Source organism: Gouania willdenowi, chromosome 20 (assembly GCF_900634775.1).
Source record: "Gouania willdenowi chromosome 20, fGouWil2.1, whole genome shotgun sequence".
Taxonomy (NCBI): domain Eukaryota; kingdom Metazoa; phylum Chordata; class Actinopteri; order Blenniiformes; family Gobiesocidae; genus Gouania; species Gouania willdenowi.
In genome coordinates this window covers 10,986,703-11,011,709 of record NC_041063.1, presented here as the reverse complement: position 1 = coordinate 11,011,709, position 25,007 = coordinate 10,986,703, and the positions used below count along the sequence as shown (strand labels likewise).

The 25,007-nt window shown below is 40.7% G+C and overlaps 1 protein-coding gene across 2 annotated transcripts in view; it reads left to right on the top strand.

Annotated features, from left to right (window-relative positions):
- Positions 1-25,007, top strand: part of gpr158a (G protein-coupled receptor 158a) — a 68,122-nt gene that overhangs the window by 18,411 nt on the left and 24,704 nt on the right. For both annotated transcript variants that reach the window (XM_028434489.1, XM_028434488.1), the window contains exons 2-5: positions 1,085-1,190; positions 13,878-13,980; positions 21,280-21,506; positions 21,720-21,788. In XM_028434489.1, the coding sequence (XP_028290290.1) occupies positions 1,085-1,190; positions 13,878-13,980; positions 21,280-21,506; positions 21,720-21,788 (505 nt within the window). The remainder of the gene's footprint in view (positions 1-1,084; positions 1,191-13,877; positions 13,981-21,279; positions 21,507-21,719; positions 21,789-25,007) is intronic.

The window sequence follows — 25,007 nt, the reverse complement described above, 5'->3', positions numbered from 1 at the left end:
TCAAGTCTTAAAACAGGACATGGCGTTTTATTTTGAAGGACCTGAAAGTACACATGAGGAAGTAAGTTCTTTCCTTTTATTTAATTTTTTTTTTTTTACTGATTAATAATAAATGCATAGTTAAATGAAACTTTGATATATCTTAACCTTTAAAAATAAATAAATCAAATAACAGCTTTCAACTTACTCTCATATCCGAAGCAGTGCATATTGATGACGTCATGTGTATTTCCGGGGTCACGGTCTGAGTTTACCTCCGTACTGAGATTATAACTCTAACCCAAATATAATCCAATAAACAAATAAAATGCATGTTCGTTCACTTTGAAAACAAATATAAACAAAAATTCATTTTTCGGTAGCATATATGCGCATATACGATCTCAGTACGAGTTTTAGGGCCTGAGGCCTTCGAGTCTGATGACTTTTACTTTGAAGCCTGAGGCCGTGCCATTTGACGGCGCTTGGTTAGGTTAAGTGAGGCCGTTAGATTTGATGGAGGTTTTGCTGAGTCATTTTGGATTGACAAATGACAGAGATTTTCCTGATACCTGATACCTCACTCTGAGACCCGAGGACGTCCTAAAATGTAAACTGTACAATGCAGGCTGGAAACTCCTATATATTTTGGAAATGCTCTTATCCTTTTGTGTAGTCATAACATATATACAACCAAAATCCAGCTGTTTTTTATTTGTACATCACTCTTTTCAATGCAAAACAATTTTTTTACTCACGATTTTCCTTAAAAGTGAGGTCTTTTTCCTCATAGGTTTGAAATGATTACCTGCAACTATATGCATTGAACCTGCATCATCTCCCTGCAAGTGCTTTCATTTATTCACTAAATTATCATGATTTTTCTTACAATTGTAAAGGATCGATGAGTTTAATATGTTAAGATAATGTTAGTTATAGTGTAATATAGTTTTAGATATAGTATACCAACTGTAAAATCTTAACATCCTATTATTACACAGTATCCCAGCTGGGATTGACCAATTTCTTGCTTTCAAACTCTCACTTTACTAGCACTCTCCTGCCCCTCATACAGCCAGGTTAATGCTGTACTCCTATTCTGCAGGGGTGTGGTGCGAGTGGACATTAATCTACAGGATGTTGATATCGACCAGTGCTCCTCTGACGGCTGGTTTGCTGAAACTCATCGATGCAACCTGACCACTATGGAGGTGAGTGTGCCCAACTTGTGGATTAGACACAAGATTGATCCGTGCTGTTGAACTCAACTGTAAAGTACACCAATTTAGTCACATCCTGTGTTGGATGGGACTAAAAGTGGGTCGCAGACCTGTACTGGGTGGGTATCAGACAGTTGGGTAAAAAAAAAAAAAAAAACTTAATGTATCTCATGTTGGACTTGTCTTTTATTCTGAAATAAACTTTCCTTTCGACAGGTATGCTATGAAATTCATGTTGCACAGGAAAATATACAGATTTATGTTTTAAAAAATATTTTGTATGTGAGTTGTCAACAGCTATTTTGGAAAAAACTAAATTTGGTTAGTTGAACTCCTAAAAAAAAGTGGCAAAATTTGGATCCCCGGGTGAGACCAGTTGAGAACCCCTGGATTAGAGTTTCATGGCCTCACCAAGAACATATTCAAAAGGGACAGGTGATGCATACCTGTCAAGTTTTGGATTTGAAAATATGGGAACATTTTCTGGCGCGCACTACGAGCTGTCCCACCACCCCAACCTTGCTCCAGTATCCCTTAAATTTTAAGACAGGTGTACAAGAAATCTAAAATACCCACTTTTCGACCACTTACTAAATACAACTAGGTGATTAGAATGTGGTAAGCCTTCCTTTGTTGACAATGCAATGCTGTGAGTATTCCTACTTTATAACACAGCCTAAATGAAAACATAAAACAGTATATGAAGCACATTGTTTAATTTAATGTACTTACAGTTCATATACAAGTCAACACATTGTATATTTACTGGTAATTTCACACTGCTTGTCTTTAAGTTAGACATTAACATTTTATCTATTATACAGATTTGTTGCAGACTTTGTGTCATTTAACCCTTTTTTGGAAGTTACTGTGTCCCATCCTGCTGCTCTTTAGGAATTTAAACTCTCTGTCCCATTTTCCAAGGTATTTACACAAATTCTTTGTTTTACATCCATCCATCTCTCTTATTAGTTGTTTCCGGGTTTGTTCCATCGAGATAAATGCCACCCAGGCCACTGTAGGTGGCAGTTCTTGCAAGGCTAGTGACAGCTTTCAGTTTATAGAGGCAGAGGAATGTTAAAAAAAAATATATTTAATTATTATTACATTATAATACGGGATATTTACGGGACAATACTAATACGGGAGGATGGCAGGAAAGAGGGGTAAAATACAATAGCTTCCAGTCCAAAATACTTGATGAATATGAGGTGATCGCATGTGGCATGTGCCACATTGGGTCAAACCATTCTTCATGTGGGAAATTGGAAATTATTTTTGTTTATTTTACATTGAACAGTCCCCCAATTATGGTTTTAGCTTAAATCTAACTTGCTCTTGTCTAATCAATGATACCAATCACAAGAAACTGGTAAATACAAAACAGACAAATACAATATGATTTATTGGTAGACATTCTAATTAGCTCTTCACTACCCTATAGTGTGGTATGAAATTTCATCAACCTGGAATCTTTACTGTTCACACAAATGCACACCAAGTCAAAAGAATTTGGATTCCTTTTAACATTGTTTCAAATTGTCACAAATGCAATCATATGTCATTGCAATCGTGACACTGAAATGCACCTCGCACCGAGTGCATCTTCGACTTTTTTTCCTTTTTTTAATCGGTCAGGCCCTATATTTTCTGTTTAAAGTTAATGAGGCACAAAGGAGCGGTGTTCATTTTGACTGCACATTTTGATTTAGTTTTAGTCATAGTCTTTTAACTAAAATGCAATGCAGTTTTAGTCAAAATTTAGTCATCAGGACTATTTCAGTTCTAGCTTACTTTTCGTCAACTAAATGCCATAATATTTTAATCAACTAAATCATCTACAGAAGTCTCCGAGGAGTTCTGTTTCTGCATTCCAAAGTAGAATATTATGTTAGCTGTTTAATGTTCCTTTGGGAGAGGGAAGAGTAGCGTCCCTGTAAGTAAATGATCAAAGGTCTCTGGGGAGAGCAGCTATGGGAGAAGGGAAAGGAGTTTAAAGATCCAAATTTTGGGCCCCTTGGTGCTGTAAAAGCTCTGTTGAATGTTCAAAAATGTCTTCGAGGAAGTGTGTTGGAAGGCGGAATTTTCCTCTAATCCTGTTTGTAGAATTAAAGGTCAGAATTCAGTCATCTCTTCATTAGAATACCTACACCCAGAAAGTCTACCCCCGGGCCCTTCCATTCTCCTTCAAGCAATCATCGCCACGTCACGTCTAGATAATAGTGAAGCCAAGCATTGCCTGTGGCTGCTTTAAGATAAGAGCTCTAATAACAGTTTCATACATGCCAGAAGTACTGTAGCTCCAATCCCCATAATAAGGGCAAGGCAAGGCAAATTTATTTGTATAGCGCATTTCATACTCAAGACAACTCAATGTGCTTTACATGATAAAACATTCAATTGTTTAAAATCAATAAGAACATTTAAAATCATCAGTAAAATCAATTAAAATCATCAGTAAAATCATCAACAAACACATGACATCAATAACATGACCAAAAATCTCTCTCTCAATCATATGCAGAAGAGAAAAAAAGTGCCTGTAACTTTGATTTAAAAATGTTCACATGTGATGCTGACTTCGTCTCTGCTGCAGTTTGTTCCACTTCTTTGCAGCATAACAACTAAACGCAGCATCACCATGTTTACTGTGAGCTCTGGGCTCCACTATCTGACCTGTGTCCATAGATCTGAGAGACCTGCTGGGTTCATACCTGACTAACATCTCACTGATGTATTCTGGACCAAACCCATTCACAAATTTATACACCAGCAGCAGAACTTTAAAATCTATTCTGAGGCTGACTGGGAGCCAGTGTATAAGTGAGACAACGATACTAAAGATAACATAGAAAAAAGCAACTTAAGGAGGAAAATCAAAAAAGGAATGTGGTAGCCAATATAAACACTGAGCGGAATCAATATTCAAAATCAAAATTGTTCAAAAAAGTAGTCTAAATTTGTGTTGTGTTTTTAAATGCACTTGGCTTATTGGTTTTACGCAAAACAAAATTGATGTAGTCTTTGAGCTAGTTTCTTTCTTAAAGGTTCACATTGAAGGGTCCATATGTAAACGTTAACAGCAGTGCCATAAATCCAGAAGGATCTAACCAATGAACTCCCCATAACAACTGCATTATAATGAGTTTAACTTTGAACATTACAATGCACACAATGTATTGCAGTGTGCCTGGTTAAGTTTAGTTAAGTTTTGCCTTAGCTGTTAGTTACTTGATTAAAACGATGACACAAACACTGATGGTTTAGACCTTAATGTTTGGACACCATCTAATATCAAGCTCCGTTCAGCTCTGCTCTCCTTGATTAACCTCTGGTGGTTGACCTGATTCAAAGTCCTGGTTGGCTGTCAAGCTGTCCCTACAAATCACCACACTTACATGCCTCTGTGCTAAATAAATGCCAGACTACCAATTTATCTGGCTCAAGCATCTCAGAAAACAAGAACAATTCCTCCCTGAAGCAACCATTAAAAGTTGGAAGCCTCTCCGTTTTCACAGAATCATTAAACACGAGATGTGATGTTAAATTGTCATTTGTGCTGAAAGATGTAGTCACATGAGGTTTATCATTTGAGTGTGGCGTGGGAGCTGTGTCTCAGATATGGGAAGTGTTGCGCCAATTTTCAATGGAATGAGACGGAGTCAAGTTGTAGGGTTTACGGGTCAGATGAGGACACAGGGTTTATTTGGTCAAAGGGTTTTAGAGGCAGACCGGTCTGAGATTCAGAGGTTTCCATGTGTGCGTGTGTCCCAATGAATCTGTAATTGTTCTGTGCTCTCAAGGTTTTGTATGCTGCTGATTGCGCTAAGCATAACAATGACAGAGTCTCTGAGAAGAGACCTTGGCAAATGTTATCAGCGTACGATGGTATCTGGCCTGCTTAGGGCAGTGTGACCAGGACCAGGAGCGATTCTGTTATCACATATCAGGAAGGATGTACATTTGGGACACAGTGGTGTTCTTTTGAATCAGGGGATGTTTCGGCCTTTTACACAATAGACACCCTCATCAAAGGTGCCCAACTACAGGGTGATCAAGCCTGAGCTTGCGTCCCATAACTGTTTCCCGCCATCTCGTATGTGCAGCTTTGGGCCACTTCACTCTCCTCTTTCACTTCACCTCATTCAAAGTCCTGGTTGGCTGTCAAGCAGCCCCTACAAATCACCACACTTACATGCCTCTGTGCTAAATAAATGCCAGACTACCAATGTATCTGGCTCAAGCATATCAGAAAACAAGAACAATTCCTGCCTGAAGCAACCATTAAAAGTTGGAAGTCTCTCTCTGCTTTCACAATAAGTAATACATTTTTTTACTGTAAAATGTTTGGTAACCAATGTGTACATGTTACTCAAACACATACATAAGTTGAATCTTAAACTTCTAGAAATGTCACAGTTTCAAAATACAATGCACATCACATCACATTCAGTCATTCACTGATTTATCATTATTTATTCAGTGATTTTTATTATTTATACCGAAATAAATAAAGTAAAACCTCCACCAGAAAGGAGGTAAACAACATGTCCAAAAAAAAACAATTTTGTACATAACTTTTTGAAGAACTGAAACTTTTAAGTGCTTTGGAGTGTCTAGATTTATGTGTAGGAACAGGTGATGGTCAACATGCTGGTTGTTAGGCTGCTCCAGAAGAGAAGTCACAATGTATTGCAGTGTGAAGATCGGCTTCATTTTTCTGTCTGAGCCATAGTTACATTTTTTCCTCTCTTACAAATGACAGAATAACATTTGTTTGTGTGGAAAGCCTGATTTTCTTAACTCCTTACATTCAGAAATGATTAGCACACATTAGTTGTCATCATCTGTCATCAATGTTACACTTATTTTCTCTGTAGTGTGATCAGACTGTCGCTTTACGTTGGACACAGTGTTAAAATAGTGGACATCAGTATGAGAGTTTCATTTCACAAGCTGCAGCTGACGTGCGCACCACGGCACACAGCTGATTTGCTCCGCGACACAGCAGCCACCATCCTTCCGCCTCATCTGACATAACGCACGTAGCCACCTTGAATGGTTTCATTATCTGGATAAGTTTATTCAACATCCCATCCAGGGTCTGTTGGTTTCTTATCTTGCTCTAGCTTTATGTTCGGATGGTGACGGACAAGATGAGCAGTAATCTTCGTTGTGTTACGCACTTGTCCGGAGCAGAGTTTAATACAGCTTTGGTCACGTCTAAATCCGTTCGCCATGGAATCAATCAAAAGTATGTCCATACTTTTGATTTAAATCGTACAAGTGCAGGTTTAATCACGGTTGTTGGTTTGTTTGTCAAAGGAAAGTCCCAGCTGCTGCAACTTTTCTTTGTGCTGCAAGTCTTCGTTGTGTTTGCACTCACTTGTTGATGCATTACCGCCACCCAGTGGTTGCCCGTGAAAATGTGTAAAATACAATTAAAAAAAATCGATACTGGGAAGCAGAATCGATTATTACAATCGGCACCCAAAAAATCGCGATAAATCGTAAAGTTGATTTTATTTTCCCACCCTTAGTAACAATGGCAACAAAGCAGAGGCTTTACCTCTTTGTCGGTCCACAAGCAAATCTCCTGTCATGTCCATCTCCTTCCTCTTTTCTTTTGTATGTCCTGTTTTGTCGTCGTGCAAGTTTTATGCGCATCCTCGGGTGTCTTCTTCTTTTTCCTCTTCACCACAGGGCGTATTACTGCCCTCCACTGGTCTTTATTTTAACAACTAGATCCTCCCATATGTTCTAGCGTCATGCAGGAACTGCAGCACAGCCTTGGAGATTATCTGGTGGTTCTCCTTGTGACCAAAAAGAGAGAAAAAACCTCCACTCCTAATCCAAACATGCTTGCAAATAGATGCAGCCTTTCGCAGGGTGTCTTCTTCCCTGTTTTGGTGTATTTCCATCGCAGTGTTACAGCGCCACATAGAGGTCCCTAATGTTTATTACAGCGTTCTCCACCTTTTTGTGTGAAAGCACATAATTACCCATTTTAGGGGAAAGTGTTTTCGTTTTGTCTCCGTGTGGACGGGGCCTTAGTCGGATCCGTCTTCTGGCACCGGTTTGCCTTGGGAGACTCTACCAGGTGCATTAAGCCCCTGACAATGATTCCAAGGGTCCTTCAGGTAGTCAAACTCCTCCACCACAGTAAGGTGGCGATTCATGGAGGATGCATGAACCACGGTGTATTAAATGTATCAAAATGCACTTTACGATAAAATGACTTTTGAAAAGTAAAAATCAATAAATGTTATAAATAATAAATTACTCTGTGCAGGGAAAGAAAATCTCCTAATCTAATTTTCTGTGTATTATTTGACTTGATGTGTAATTATATATATATATATATATATATATATATATACAGTATATAAAGCTTTCTTCAGGGTTTATGTTGCTACACATTGTAGGATCATTACAAATATTTACAGAGGCCTATTAGTTGTTGATTATGCACAGTGCTGGACTGGAAGAGTGGGGTCGCGTCTCAAAGTCAATGTGAGTCCTCTTAATTAGCCAGCAGAATCAGATCTTGATTTCCTAGTCCTAGATGGAAGACCAGCTTCATCAATTAGTGCAACTCCTGAGCAGGGTTTATTCCCCTGCTTAATGTCACAGAGAGGTGAGAGAGGCACTGTTTGATATCTGCAGAATGTACACTCATAAAGTACAGCAGTGCATTGCAGGATTATTTTAAATATACAATAAAGTTATTCCACCAGGTGTTCACTATTATTATTCTTTATATTTGAGTTTTATCTGGTTTATTGTTTGCAAGTGTGAACTTCATTCTATTTCAAAACATTTCTCATCAGGCTTAGGATATAAATGACATTTAATCATAAAAAATATCTTATTCTTTTCGAGGCTTTACCCATTGTAAGACTTTTATGATTTCATCCATGACTACACACAATACAACATAATTTACATTACATGTAAGGACTTTACATCTGAGGGGTTAAATACTTTTCGTAAGCACAATGCTATATCTCATAATAGTATATACATTATGGAAAATGTAATTAACTGTTGACATATATAACAGAAAACAGTAAGAAGTGTCAGGTTATGACACTGATTTTAGGAGTGTATATGTTAGAATGTTAGCGTATATGTAAATTGCTTTAGGAGTTAAATGATCACTTCTTGAGGGGACATAGTGTTAGTTAGTAAATGTTTAGATATACACAGCTTCAGTGAGGGAATGCACAAATATACCTTTTGGAAGCCTATAAATATGCAGTTTTTTTCTTGTAAAACTATTCTACTCATTTTCACATGTGAGTGACGGGAGTTAAAGTACCACTATTATTCCACACACTTAAACTCACCCAAACCCCTCCATCAGTCGCGTCAGCATACAAGAGTGGGATCCACTGCCAGGGCTATTCCTGTCTTTCCACTGTCACATACACTATAAATATGCATAATAATTCTCCTCCAACACACAGCTGTCTCCGGCAGTTTCTGCTGTGGTCTGTGCAAGATAGGGAATATTAACAGTGGCAGGCGGTAGCTGCAGCACACTCCTCCAGTCTAATGGGAAACAACTGCAAACTGGAAAAGAGTTGCCCCTTGGACGTTTTTCCCACTAAGTTGCTGAGGGAGGCGTTTTCTACTGTTGGACCTTCTCTTGTGGTTTTAATGAACACTTGTCTTAGCTCAAGATGTGTCCCCAATTCTTTTAAACATGCTGTTGTGAGACCCCTTTTGAGAAAAGCACATTTTGATGCTAATGTTTTATCCAATTTTAGACCTGTTTCTACTTTGCCTTTTTTTTCAAAGGTCCTTGAGAAAAAAATTTCTACACAATTGCAATTGTTCTTGGAAACCAACTCTGTTCTTGAGAAATTTCAATCTGGATTCAGAACAAGGCACAGTCCGCACAGTCTGCACTGTTGAAGGTGCATAATGACATTGCCCTGGCTGTTGATGCTAAATGTCCCGTTGTCTTAGTACTGCTAGACTTAACAGCGGCATTTGATACAGTGGATAATTCAATCCTATCGTCTCACTTAAATAATTATGTCGGCATCCGTGGTACTTCACTCAAGTGCTGTGAGTCCTACCTGACCAATAGGACTTTTTCTGTAATGATCGATGATCTGTCCTCCTCTGTTGCCTCTTTGTTTTGTGGAGTGCACCAGGGCTCCATTTTGGGTCCTCTGTTTTTTTCCACTTTTTATGTTGCCACTGGGGTCAATCATAGCTGGACACAATTTAGCATTTTACTGTTATGCTGATGATTTGCAGCTTTACTTACTAGTGTTTCCAAACAAAAGAGGTGCTCTTCAAGCCCTAACAGACTGTATTGCAGACATTAAGTCGTGGCTGAGGAAAAACTTCCTTCATTTGAATGAAGATAAAACGATGTACATTTTATTTGGAGACAATGTTCTTGTGGACTCCTTGTCTTCAAAGTTTAAACTGTCGATGAAGAATGTCGAGGTGTTTTTCGATATCAGTTTTAAATTTCATAAGCAGATCAACGGCATGGTCAGAGCAAGTTTTCATAAACTACGTCTTTTAACCAAAGTAAAGCCTCTTTTAAGTCGCACTGACCTTGAAATGCCTTGTCATGCTTTTGTCAGTTCACGAATAGACTATTGCAATGCACTTCATGTTGGTGTTTCCCAGTCATCCCTCAGCTGCCTCCAATTGGTGCAAAATGCGGCAGCGCGTTTTTTAACAAACACCCAGATGTCAACACATCACCCTAGTTCTTTTTTCCCTCCACTGGCTCCCAGTATTGATTTTAAAATTTAGCTTTTTGTTTTTAAAGCTCTCAATGGCCTTGCCCTTCCTCATCTGTCTGCAGCTCTAATAGGGTCCTAAGGTCCACAAACCAGCTCCTGATGGAAGTCCCAAGAGCCAACTACAAACACTGGGGTGATCGGGCCTGGACCCAGACTCTGGAACAAGCTGCCCCATGACTCACGCACCATCACTGACTTTGGCATTTTTAAAGCCCGGTTTAATTCATATTTATTCAAACTGGCTTTTAATACTCAGCAATGTGTTAACATTTTATCTTTTTTATCTTTCAGTTGGTTTCATTTGATTGTTGTTGCATATTTTATTGTTGTTTACAGAATTCTTGTCTGATTTTACTGTAAAGCACTTTGGTCACCTTCAGTGTTTTAAAGGGCTTTATAAATAAAAGTTGTTAATCCTTCATCTTTGGTTTTTGATCAAATGTTCCCACTGTTGAATAAGATATAAGAGTCTGTTTGATCTTGAAATTCGAAAATAACTGCCAGTTCTATTGTACGGAGCTTATACTTTTGCCTGTCTTAAATAACTACTTATCCTTGTTAAATTTCACCTAACACCAGCATTACTGTTGATTATGATAAAAAATAGCATTACCAAGTCAATTTCATGTACTTTAAAATGTTATGATAAGTTATCCTAGTCCCATTCTATCCATATGATTTACCCACGTTGCCTTGTACGAATGTCATGTATCTAGTAAGGTTAAGAAACACTGTTTCGGATTCTGCTTCTGGCTTTGCCTGCAGGCCCCTCAGTCAGATTACTAACACTTCACATTGTGTGTTCTGTCAAACTGCCTGTGAGCTGCCTTTCACCCTCCTGCTAAGCAAGGGAGGGGCCTTGTGGAAGCCCCTCCCACATGTGAGTGTGCACACCTGATTCTTTTAATCACAAACCAGCCACTGTGGGAGCACTGAGACAATGGCAGTGCATGCCTCGGAGAAGAAAGTTCTGTTCCCTCAGCTGGGACTGAACTTTGTGCAAAAACTCTTATTATGAATGGATGGGCAGCTGGTAAGCACCTACATAACCACAAGCATAAAAAACTTCTGTTAGTTGGACAATTCATTTAAAATAGACAGGAAACAGATTGACATTGTTTGGCATTGAAAAAATTAAGTTGAATGCATTTTTTTTCTTCTTAATTTATTTGTAAAGTTTAGCAAATTGTTTACTGGTTACTGGCAAATGCAAGGATTATTATTGAGTTTGATGCTTGTTTAATTTAAAGGGTTATCATGTTTATTTCCAGTGCCATGTTAACTGCAGAGATAAGCTAAGATACAATGGTGTCACGGCAAATTTGCCGTTGACCTCATTTGGAGACATGATTTATTGCTCTGGTTGAATGATGGAGTCCAGGCGAGGCATTGATGATTTTATAAAAAAGATTTATTATAAAATAAAATAAAAAGGAGTAAAAAAGAAGCTTCCATCCTGAAAGAATGAAAGGCAAAAGGATCGTGGCAGAGCAAAAAGGCAAGACCCACTCTAACTAACAGTTTCACAGCTTAAGCTTTTATACAGATAACAGAAAAGTTCCACCCTGAGGTAAGGAGAAGGAGGGAGTCATATGCCCAACAGTGGAAACATTTGAGGATGATGAAGACGTGTATATTATGAGGAAGATTGGGCACCACTCATCTATCTTGATAGTGTGTGCGTTCGTGTATATCTGCATGTGAGTTTGAGTTTTGGCCTTCAGCAGAGACTCTGTGTTGCACTGAGTACAATACGATGTGTACTGTTTAATCTAACATGACTCAGCTGTTCAAAAGTGCAAAGAGTAATGGAGTCATCATGTATTAAAACATGACAAATTGTACACATGAACATACATTTGACGATATTATGATGAATATAAAAATTGCCATAACAATGGTTACAAATATTTGGTTAAATAAGTAAAAAATGTTTTACATTGTTAAAAATGCTGTGGTTTAAAAATACCAGAGTTAAAAGTACTAAGTTAACTTACTTTAACAATCTGATTTTGTTAAAGAATTTAGTTAAGGATGAATAAATATTTGATTTGGTTTGGTTCTTTGTTAAAACTGGGCAAATGGATACCAGACAAAGATGTTAAAATACCAATAAATTAATATGTTGGGTAAGATTAAAAGGGTAAAAAGCTAAATTTGATTTCAATTCACAAATGGTTGTCTAATTGGTTTTGTACTGTGTATTTTCTTTTTGAGGTTTTTCACCTGAACTGATGTCCCGACCCACAGAAATTAGGTTAAATAAAAAAAAAAAAGGAAAAGTAATTGAAGGTCTGGTTCATTGGGTGAAGTCCAGGAATCCCCATCCAATAAAGAGCAGTTGCCTCAAGTCAGGAACAGCACAAAAAATTGAGATTGACTTGACATTGTGTTAAGTGTCTGTTGGAACCGTGCTGCTCTTCTGGATAGTGCGTTAATTAGTCATTAATATTTATGCTTATGAATGCTTGCATTGTGTGAATTAAGACAGCAAGGAAATGAGGAAACAAATCTCCTTCTTTATCCCAAACATCCAAGTGTTGTTTTTTTTTTTTTTGATTCATTCCAATTTTATATAGAGAAGTTAGTTTCTTTTGTAATCAGTAAAATAAATTATTTATTGATTATTTTCACGCCGAGATCCCCTCTGACTGGGGGGTTGGGGCAATGGCAATGGTGCACTGGGTCCTTGGTTTCATGGGGCTATCCTTGGCGAGTGTGGTTGGTGGTTGCCACCTCTCGGCATAGGGTCTCTGTGGGGGCTGCCCGGTCATGGGGGGTGGTGGCTTGGGGCTCTTGGCCCAGTGGCATGCCTTGCGCTGTGGGATAAGCTCGTATTGGGCTTAACCTTAGACATGATGATCCCAAACGCCAGTTTTAGGTACAAGCACTCACCCCCTCCCTCTGTTTACGGCCACCATCATTATACTTACGCTGGGTGCTGCGTCACAACTGTAACATCACATTTCACTCTTAGCTTAAATTAGTCGACTTTTCCCCGCCCCTTCAATTGTCCTACCCTGACTCCCCTCTTCCCCCTGTTCCCTTCCCCCTCACCGTGATGTTATGTTTTTTATGTTATCCTTTATTCTCTATCTATCCTTTATTTATCCCTCATCCTTTATATTTATCATTATTATTATTATTATTGTTGCTGGGTTGTTCTTTGTTTTTTTTATTTTTTTTTGTTTGTTTTGTGCGCCAACTACCAAGACAAATTCCTTATACTGTCCTTAAAACTGTACATGGCCATTAAAAACATTTCTGGTTCAGATTCTGATTCTAAAGTTTTTCCTACTCTTCCTCATAGCAGGGCTGATATTCTGACATGTTTATCTATTTACTCACAGTTCACATGACTGTTTACTGCAAGATTCACCGCTCTTCTCTTCTTCCAGTCTTAAGCCGTCAACGACATATATTCAGTGTCATTTGACCTCACGTCTGCAGGACTGCGTGGGAAATTTGAACCACGAATTGCAGTACATAACGTAGCACAGAACCTGTTCAACGCAATAGGGAGCTGTGTGTGGCCTCATTCCTTGTTTTATCACCTATTTGAATTAAAAGACTTAAAACAAATGTTTACATTTTTTTCCACAAATCCTGCCCTATACTTCTTTTACTGGGGCTTTTATAAAGCTTATAACAGTGGACTAAGTCAACCTTCAGCCTTCCATGACTTCCTCACCATCCTGTCTCCTATCTGACTCTTAATAAAATGGAAGAGGGCTCAATAATTTAATTTTGAGTTTAAGAAGCTAGAGAGAAATAATTGTCCACTGTTGGACATCTTTGTCAGTAAATATATTTATTTGTGTTAATAAGCCTTTCGTATTATAGCCTGGTGAACCCTTTTTCCATGCAGTCATCATCCTCAGTGTTTGTGTTTTTCCTTTCACAGTGTTTGCCGATCCAGGGTCATGGGTTTGTTTTGGACAAGTACAAGTGCCATTGCAAGACAGGATTCTACCACCCTAACCGAGTAGCTGTCAACGGGTTTGCAAGTAAGTCTTATGCCAGTGTGCTATATTTTCTACTGCCCCGTCATTGGCAAATACACCCTTACTTAAACTAATTCAGGTCTGTATGTGTCAGGGTACCAACATCCTCCCAGGTAGTTGGCAGTTTCTTTGCATCTTTAGGTAGTTTGTGTCGGGTGCTTGCATAGAGATAAGCATCATGGCAGGATGTACAATCTCACCACTGGTCCTTTACAGTGGCCATGGAGATCATCATCGGGGTATCAAGATGGGTGGTGGGGGGTGAGCGAATTAAAAATGGGGTCTGCCTTCCATCTCTCCGAGCATACTGTATATGGAAAAGAACAAATGGGTCAGACGATGGAAGGAAGGATGGATGGATGGATGGAATTTTACATACCACATCAGGCATTGTGCCCAAATTGTATATATGCTTTAATTCTTCTAATTCTTGTTTTATTTGAATTTTATTGCATTAACTCCAGATAAAGTACTCTGTGACTTTGACAGACTGTAAATCAGTATTAGAATTTAATGAATAGTAGTTTTTGACTTGTGTTTTTTCAGCAAATTATGCCAATGAGGCTTCCTTATATTAATTCTGACTCGGCCAAAACATAGCACTTTATACCAAGCACTGTCAGCAATTTGCAGGACCTGTATCTGCCCTCATTGGAAATTAAAATGGCCTCACTACCTTGGGTGGCTAATGTAGCTCAATATGGGAAATATCTTTTTAATGGTAGATTTTTTTCTGCAGTTGATTCTGTCTGGCATAAGTTAATTAAAAAAAGCTTTGGCAGACACAGAACTCTGGTGGTTTTATACAGTACCTTGCATCCCTCTTTTTTCCTCTCCCCTACACTTATCTATGTTGTTTTCCCTCCACCTAAAATCTTATCCTCTATGTTTGTGTCACTTAAGATTCCTTTGAAACATATTTTTAACTCAGAAAAGTAACACATTGATTCACTTTGTGTGTAAACTCAGTGTGAGCAGTAAAAATACACAGGGAAAACCCTGTGAGTGTGGTGTTGTAGTCTGTCTCATGTCAGATGCCAATAACAAGTCTAGTAATCCACATGGGGAAATCCTTGACCCTTCGATCCAGCACGGGCCTGTGGTGCTTACTTTTCTTTGTTTCCCATGGAATATTATCTGTGTTTTGCATATAATTATGAGGAAAAAAATCTTGTAACTAAGCGTCCTCTAACGGTTCCTCAAATTTAGCTGCAGCCAAACCATTGAGAGTGAGCCAAGTGTTAGAACTCATTTCTACAGAGAGTTGTCCTTTTGAAGGGATCAGGAAATAGCAAAGTCATAGCTTTGAAAAATATGGGAATTTTATTTTGGAAATCTAAATCCCTACAAATCACTAAGATAGTAGTTCCCCCCCCCAAAAAAAAACAAAAAATAACAAATGTTGGTTGGCATCTTCAGCCCAGTGTCATGGAGTTTGTCAAACTATCATGAAAATGAATTTTGGTTTTCATGAACCAATATTTTGACATGATTTCTATTTGTGCTGCGCTGCAAAGTATTGCGTTGTGCTGCCTGGAGTGAACTGCAAAGCAATGTGTTTTAATAAGGGATGAGAATCAAAAACCAGTTCTTTCTGAGAACCGGTTCCCAGTAATCCAATTCCTAGGAATCGTTTGTTTGCTTGTATTTAAATTTTGCATATCGGTTCCTCTTACGTCGCAAATGCGTATCGATAAACTCCTCCAGGTCCTGTATATTGTGTTTATGCTAGCACCAAGTGAAGCTCCTTCCACCATATAGTTGTTTGCTGTCCACCGCGGAGAATCCACCTCCTCCCCTTGCAGCTGTGCTGTCCTCCGTGTGTTTGTAGCGTCGCTGCTAGTCACTTCCGGGTTCTGTACACTTTCACTGACCTCCATCCATCCATCCATCTTCTCCCACTTAGCCGTTTCCGGGTCGCGGGGGCAGCATCCTCAGTAGGGAGGCCCAGACTTCCCTTTCCCCGGCCACTTCCTCCAGCTCTTCCGGGGGGACCCCGAGACGTTCCCAGGCCAGCCGAGAGACATAGTCTCTCCAGCGTGTCCTGGGTCTTCCCCGGGGCCTCCTTCCGGAGGGACGTGCCCTGAACGCCTCACTAGGGAGGCGGGCACCTAATTAGGATGTCCCCTGAACGCCTCCCTCACTCGTGAACAAGACCCCGAGGTACTTGAACTCCTCCACCTGGGGCAGAACCTCATCTCCAACCCGGAGAAGGCACTCCACCTTTTTCCGGTCGAGAACCATGGACTCGGATTTGGAGGTGCTGATTCTCATTCCGGCCGCTTCACACTCGGCTGCGAACCGATCCAGTGAGAGTTGAAGGTCACGGTATGTTGGAGCCAACAGGACCACATCATCTGCAAAAAGCAGTGATGCAATACTGAGGCCCCCGAACCGGACCCGCCCTGACTGCGCCTAGAAATTCTGTCCATAAAAGTTATGAACAGAATCGGTGACAAAGGGCAGCCCTGGCGGAGTCCAACCCTCACCGGAAACGATTTCGACTTAATGCCGGCAATGCAGACCAGACTCTGACTCCGGTCATACAGAGAACGAACAGCTCCTATCAGGAGGTTTGATACCCCATACTCCCCCCGGTCTGCCAATCCAGAGGCACTGCCCGCGATGTTGCAGAGTCGTGTCAGCCATGACAGCCCCACAACATCCAGGGCCTTGAGGAACTCCGGGCGGATCTCATCCACCCCCGGAGCCCTGCCACCGAGGAGCTTTTTAACCACCTCGGCAACCTCAGCCCCAGAGATAGGAGAGCCCACTCTCGGGTTCCTGGGCCCTGCTTCCTGATTGGAAGGGGTGTCGGTGGGATTGAGGAGGTCTTCGAAGTATTCCCCCCACCGATCCACAACGTCTCGAGTCGAGGTCAGCAGCGCACCATCCGCACCATACATAGTGTTGACGGTGCACTGCTTCCCCCTCCTGAGACGCCGGATAGTGGTCCAGAATCTCTTCGAAGCCGTCCGGAAGTCGTTCTCCATGGCCTCACCAAACTCCTCCCATGTCCGGGCTTTTGCCTCGGCGACCGCCGTGGCTGCACTCCGCTTGGCTACCTGTCTGCTGCCTCCGGAGTCCCACAGGCCACAAAGGCCCGGTAGGACTCCTTCTTCAGCTTGACGGCATCCCTGACCCCCGGTGTCCACCAAGGGGTTCGGGTATTGCCGCCACGACGGGCACCGACTACCTTGCGGCCACAGCACCGATCAGCCGCCTCAGCAACAGAGGCACGGAACATGGCCCACTCGGACTCAATGTCCCCCGCCTCCTCTGAGACATGGTTGAAGTTTTCCCGGAGGTGGGAGTTGAAGCTCCTTCTGACGGGAGACTCTGCCAGGCGTTCCCAGCAGACCCTCACTATACGTTTGGGTCTGTCAGGTCTAACCGGCATCCTCCCCCGCCATCGGAGCCAACTCACCACCAGGTGGTGATCAGTTGACAGCTCCGCCCCTCTCTTTACCCGAGTGTCCAAGACATGCGGCCGCAAGTATGATGACATGACTACGAAGTCTATCATCGAACTGCGACCTAGGGTGTCCTGGTGCCAAGTGCACGTATGGACACCCTTATGCTTGAACATGGTGTTTGTTATGGACAATCTGTGACGAGCACAGAAGTCCAACAACAAAACACCGCTCGGGTTCCGATCAGGGGGGCCGTTCCTCCCAATCACGCCCCTCCAGGTCCCACTGTCGCTGCCAACGTGAGCGTTGAAGTCCCCCAGCAGAACGAGGAAATCCCCAGAAGGAGCACTCTCCAGTACTCGCTCTAAGGAATCCAAGAAGGGTGGATACTCTGAGCTGCTGTTTGGCCCATAGGCACAAACAACAGTCATAATCCGTCCCCCCACCCGAAGGCAGAGGGAGGCTACCCTCTCGTCTACCGGGGTAAACTCCAACGTACAGGCACTAAGTCGGGGGGCGACTCCAGAGTAGAAGAGAGTCCAACCCCTGTCGAGAAGGCTGGTTCCAGAGCCCTTGTTATGTGTCGAGGTGAGACCGACTATATCTAGTCCAAACTTCTCCACCTCGTACACAAGCTCAGGCTCCTTCCCCGCCAGAGAGGTGACATTCCACGTCCCTAACACTAGCTTCTGTAGCCGGGGATCAGATCGCCAAGGCCCCCGCCCTGGACGACTGCCCGATCCACATTGCACCGGCCTCATATGATCCCTCCTGCGGGTGGTGGGCCTACGGGAGGGCGGGCCCACGTCGTCCTTTCGGGCTCTGCCCGGCCGGGGCCCGTGGGCAAAGCCCCGGCCACCATGCGCTCGCACTCGAGCCCCAACCCCGGGCCTGGCTCCAAGGTGGGGCCCCGGTAGCGCCAATCCGGGCGACGTGAACTGCCTTTGTTGTTTAATGTACATATATGGCTATTGAACCGCTCTTAGTCGGACCCGTCACCTGGGACCTGTTTGCCTTGGGAGACCCTACCAGGGACATTAAGCCCCCGACAACATAGCTCCCAGGATCATTCGGGTACTCAAACCCCTCCACCACGTTAAGGTGGCGGTTCATGGGCTTTCACTGACCTTGGTGACGAGGTGTGTGTTCTTGTGGAAGTTCGTTGTTTTCGGAAGAAAACTTTCACTGACCTTTCTTCCGAAAACAACGAACTTCCACAAGAACACACACCTCGTCACCAATTTCTGTCACCATCACAAGTATTCAGACATGGGAGTCGGACTGGTACTGATCGTTGTCTTTAGTTTGCTCTCTAACATGTTCACACACATGGCTGATGACGTCACATCTAACAACGGGGATGGCGTCTCTGAAGGTCCATTTATAGAAATGTAAACAAAGGCTAAACTAAAGCTTCACCATTTAAACACATAACAATAAGTGCAGCTGTACTTTTGGTTTATATGTTCTTTTTTACAGAATAATTATTTGTTTTATGTCTGAATTAGTTTTCAATCAAGTTGTTCACGTTCAAAAGGAGCACTGTAAATATTTTCAAGTGTTTGTAGCCAAAATGTGTAATTTGTTGTAATAATAATAATAATAATAATAATAATAATTCATCAATTTTATATAGCGCTTTTGTATATATTATTATCCAGTGAAAACAGTCTATACCTGGTGGACTCAAAGAGAGCTGATATCCCTGCAGGAAATTAAAGGGACAAAGATAATAGTAATAAGAGTCAAAGCAAACAAATTCATTTTAATTCCCTCACCCAATGAGAATCGATAAGGAATCGAATTGATAAGCAGCATCGATAATAGAATCGGAATCACTAAATTCCCATTCCTAGTTTTAATAGGATTAATCTCCTTAACCATACCCCTTACCCAAACCATAACCCTAAATTAACTGTTAAATTAAGTAGTCATTGGATGAAATCACTACTATTCGAAATACATGAGTTTGGAAGTTATCCCCAGCAGCACAAAATAAACTGCTAAATGAATTGTGGTGGCACGCACAAAAAGTGAAACTATTACTTTTATGACACCGTCACGTTTCACTTTGAGCGTCAGTTATCATCTAGCATTAGATTTCTTTAGGAGTTAGTCAACTAGCAGTTTTTTGTCAGTGACATCACGTTATCTAGAAATGAGCCGACAGAGAACGTAAGGTCAGTTTAGATACAAAACTCAATAGATATTTCTTAATCCATATTAATCTAACTCCAGAGATTAATTTTTGCCAGATACTCCCGGAGCAAGATCCGACACCTCCCAGATTTTGACCAGCACTTAGAGTATTTGATTGGATCCAGCACCTCGATTTCTTAATATTTTTTTTTTAAGCACCTCATTTGCTTTTAGGTGTTTTTATTAAATGTGTATATATATATATATATATATATATAAATGTAATAAAATTACATTTGGTCAGCTGTGTCTTTTATTTACTGGAAATGTCATTGTAAACACAAAATTGAATGTAAAAACGGAGCGCGAGTGAGGAAGAGAGGGGAAAGTCAGGCCACGCCCCCTAAAGTATGATTTTGCGCAAAAAAAGTTTCTCTGTTAGCTTGGAAGACGGTAGAAAATGGCTTAAAAAAGGCAGTTGGATTCAAAGAGCTTTTTTAAGACAATAAGTGAAGCTAAGCCTGAGCTAAAGGTTGTTTTTGTGGAAGTCGTGGAAAAGAGCAGCAGCACAGCAGCAGTTAGTGTAGAAGCAAATGCAGGAGGATACAAAGGGCTCCATGGCTGTTTTTTGGCTGTTTTGACAAATGAAAGGTATAAGCACATGTTTTATTTTCATTTTCTGCTGTGTTATGGCCTTATCGGTGTAAAATTTTGTAAATGTTTTGTAGGTTTTTGTGTTCTGAAAGTTTAATGTCCTTTGTGGCTAAATTAGTACTGATTTGGCGCTGTCCTTGGTTCTGAAACGTGGCTGATTTGACAGCTGTCACTCAGAATGAGTGACAGATGCGCTCCGTAATGGACGATTGTCCGTGCTTCTTTAACGCTGATTCATCATTCTTTTATTAAACATTTAGGTTAATTGGTTGTTTGTGTTTTCGTGATATTATTGGTTCAATGAGTTGGCAAAAGCCACTTTAAAAAAAAATGTATTCTGACATTTTTGTCTCTGACTTACTGCCGAAACAACACCCGGCGTGTGTTCCGGGACCTGATGATTTACAAATTAAGCACTGTCTAAATCCCATCTTCAGAAAAAAGGAAATCATCCTCCATCACTCATCTTACAATGGTGGAGGGTTTTTGTGTTCTATTTTAAGGAGACGGCTGCAGTGATCGGCCTTGTATGATATGCCAGGGACTGAAAGAGGTTCAGCACTGTTGACTTTTCATGTTCACACATACAGATTCTCTTTGGTGTTGACATAATGTCGATGACTCCTTGTAAAGGTCGGAGAAAGATAAGCATCTATATGCACTCAAAAAATCCAGGGAAAAATGCAATAACGTGTAAACCTAAAACAGTCGGTGTCTCTATGTGGTCGGTTTTTAGTATCTTTATCGCTTTACTTACCATTAAAATACAAATCTAGCATTTCTTTCTTAGTTTTTTATTGTTATATCATACACATTATAATGTATCATTCTATATAAGGTTTATATCACTTCTTAGGTCAAAGCAGAAAAATAAATATTACTTAAAGATGTAAACCAATAACTGAGTAAAGGCAATTTATCATCAAACTGTTTAAATTTGATAAAAGGAACTGCAATGAATGAGTATTCAGATAATAAATGTATTTCACAGTTTCACCAGAAGTTTCATATGTTTTCTAATTGGTGTTACAGTAGGCTTGGTTTCAGTTTTTTTTTTTCCAATTGAAGATCTTCTCACATGCCTTTTCTTTGACAGGGACTGGAAAAAAGAGAAAAGCTATGGAAAGCGGTCCGAATGCTGATGAAGGCTCTTCAAACAACTGCCTCCCCTGTCAGCAGGGGTGTGTCTATTGCAAGGACGACACCCCCTGTGTGGCACGGGAGGACAGTGGTCTACGCTTGGCCGTAATCTCTTTCCAGTGTCTCTGCATGCTGATTGTCTTCATCAGCATGGTTCTGATTTACCATTTCCGAAGGAATAAGGTAAGCAATACAGAAAAGTTGCTATCACTATCAGTGTTTACATCTTTTTCTCAGTAGTATTAGAATCTACATTAGGTTCTGTTGGTGTTCTTGACCTGTATTCAATTATAACAAATATTTAAATGCATAACAGTTTTGAAGTATGTGTGACATTACCAACCAAAATATATGCTTATATTAAGTGTTTTTTTTTTATTTTTTTTTATTTTGCAGAGCATCAGAGCATCAGGCCTCACCCTGCTGGAGGCCATCCTTTGTGGAGCATTGCTTCTCTACTTCCCAGTAAGTCTCAGAGTTTTGCTGGTTTGAATGTTCTTGCATCCTGTCATTAGATCATAATCCACCTGCCGTGTTATGGCTGATCATGAATTAATTATTCTCCTTGAGGGAAGGTTGAAACTCAGTTTGTTCTTTAACTCACATTGACCATTTTGTATAAATGTCTAGGGGTGTATTCAAACTGCCTGTTTGTTCCAACACAGAGAGCGTTTTCTCCAAAGATCGATTTGTTTGGACATATGTCAACACAGCAATCGCTCTCTGTAGCGATATATAAAACGAGCGATCCGATATCGCCTATAGGAAGTGGTCTCGACTCGCTTCCATTCGACATCTGTAGCGGTTTGTTTGCAGTGAGAACATAACCGACCCAGAAATCGACACAACTAACTAATCACTGTGGTTTATCCACCATTAAAGGGGCACAGTGATACACCCGGCTGCTAGCTGTCAAGCCAAACAATAGAAGGTCAGATGCCTGTGCAGCGTACAAATGATCTTACCTGACGCACCACGTGTGTGGATACTTGATAGTTGCCCATCACAGCCCGTCGTCGTCAGTGCTTACTTGAGTCAGAATCAGAAAAAAACAACTTGATCAATCCCAGAGGGGTAGTTAGTAGTGCAAAGAGTGGCTGTTACAGCTGGTGCCTCCTTGCCTCTCAGCCTGCCCTTCCTCCCTCTCACCTAACACACCTGATTAACATCAATAATCAGGTGAAGAGGACCAGAAGAAAGGAGGCGCAGCATTAGACCAGCAGCGGACATGTGGGGAGAGTTTCTTCAACTCCCCAATTGACAATTTGTAAATTTGTCATTATAGTTTGGGCTGGAGATTTCTGGTAGTCCTGTTTTTGTGTGTATGTAGACCCTGTATAGGGTTGGCCCAGTGTCCTCCATACTTTTGTTTAGTTTGGCCAGGGTCTCCAGTCCCTTTTGTTTTGTTCTGTTTCTACTTTTAATAACTTTTTGTTTTGGCGTCATTTGTGGTTCAGCCCCTCAAGCCTTCTGAGATAACATCCTAGAGCTGGCTGTAACAGTGGTATATTAAAAAAACAGCAATAATACACACGCAGAGAAAACAAGGAGCAAGACTAGACAAAGAGGTTGTGTGGTTTCTTGTAGAGTGCGTGATGGTGGCAAGAGATGGTGTGAAAAAAGGTCTTCACAACTTCTGAGTTGCATATAATAGGGAGTTTATTAATACATTTAGAGTCAAAAAGAACAGGACGGTCAGAGACCGAGCCTGATGAGAGTTTGCTGGGGTCAAAATATAAGTATGTCTGGTAACGGCAGATACAGTGTATATCAGGGGTGGCCAGTCCTGGTCCTCAAGAGCCACTATCCAGCATGTTTTAGATGTTTCCCTCTTCCAACACACCTGATTCAAATGATTAACTCACCATAAAGGTCTGCAAAAGCCTGATAATGATCCTGGTCATTTCATTCAGGTGTGTTGGAAGAGGGAAACATCTAAAACATGCTGGATAGTGGCTCTTGAGGACCAGGATTGGCCACCCCTGATGTATATAAACTCAAAGAATACACGTCATACTGTACATCTGGTATCTTGTTTACAGAATCATCTCCACACTAAAGATCTCCCTTATAGGTCTCGAATACACAGGCTGAATGAACATTGTCTTCTCCTAGCAGAGCTACACATCAGTTTAGTGTAAACTTTGCATGTCCAGAGCCTTAACATTTATGACACAAAGATGGAATTAGTAGAGCCAGAGTCTAGAATATAATGTTGTTCCAACATTACCATGAACACTCCCAAATTCTTGTGGAAAACATCATGGTATTATTACATACATATAAGGACATTCATGATTTTGGCTAGAGTCAATTATTTTTTTCAAAAAGAGTATAAATCTTTAATAAGCACAATAAAAAAAGAACATAATACACCTCAATTGTAAGGCAGCACGTTGTCTTCTCATTAGATTGGGGTAGAGATGGTGATGATAGATTAAACATAACCGACCCATGTAATGCACCCGTCATACTTTTTACATGTGTCAAGTCAGCCGTACAATAGGACAAAGTTCCAGACCTACAGTATCCGGACATAGAACTACTCCATTGACTTTCCATCGTCCTACTCTGGAGAATGCTGAATTGCTGTTCTATTACATCCCTTCTGACCACCAGAGCGGTGCTGAAAGCACTAAATGTTACCTTCACGCATGCGCAGTTTGGGTATGCATACCAACAATGTCACCTGTGACCCCTGGATGACTGCAGAAAGGTAAAAAGTTCCAATGTCACCAGAGCGTGCCACTAATACCGCTGTATACAGCTACATTTAAAGCGTATCTTTTGGTTTCAGACCTGGTGCGGTTGAACAACGCACTTATTGGAATGAGGGGCCCAGTTAGCATCTTGACAGTGTCCGCAATGCTTAACGCTGTTATGCGTGTTTTTTAAATTCACCTCTGCTTGGTTAGACAGGGTGCCCCCCCCCCCCCCTAGTTAGAACTATTCACTTGTTAACTGAAGGTTAGACGCCTACTTTCATGTCCCTATTGCGCCTTTTTTTTCAAAATGTTTTTTCATTTGTTTTCTCAAGTCATTTACTTATAAGAAAATACTCACTGGTGACATCATTTCACATGTTAATCTATTTATTCCAATTAGTGACATGTTTTACCAACTTCTTTAAGGCTTACTACTTTTACCCTGTCAAAAACACCATATACAACAATGATTTAGAAGAAACCACCATTATGTCTTCCTCAGTGGTACCTTGAGGCGTTGGTTGATTGCAATTTAGTTTGCAGTCGTGTCATATATGCTTAGCCAAGCAATACAAGGAAAATTGAATTAAAACAAACTAATTTAGTGCTGGCTAATTAATGCAATTTGCAGGCACAAGATCCAGTGAAGGAATAATGTTGGCATTTTGCAGACTGAAAGCAAGCCCAGGAGTCAGGTTATTTTTTATTTTTTTTTTCCGTAAGTGAGGAAGTGCAGATTAAATTCCTGGATAGAGCTCTAGTGGCAGTGGAGCTTAAAAATAGTCCATGTGTGCAAAGGTTGAACAAGGAGACTTGACTAGTGTGTATTCTATAAAATCAACTTATTTAAGTTTTAATCACCATTTTTGCTATTGTTGTTTAAACTTGTAAAATGTCTTTGTGTCTTAAAAAGCGCTTTTAAATGAAATGTATTATTATTATTATTATTATTATTATTAATAATAAAATTGTCTTGTGG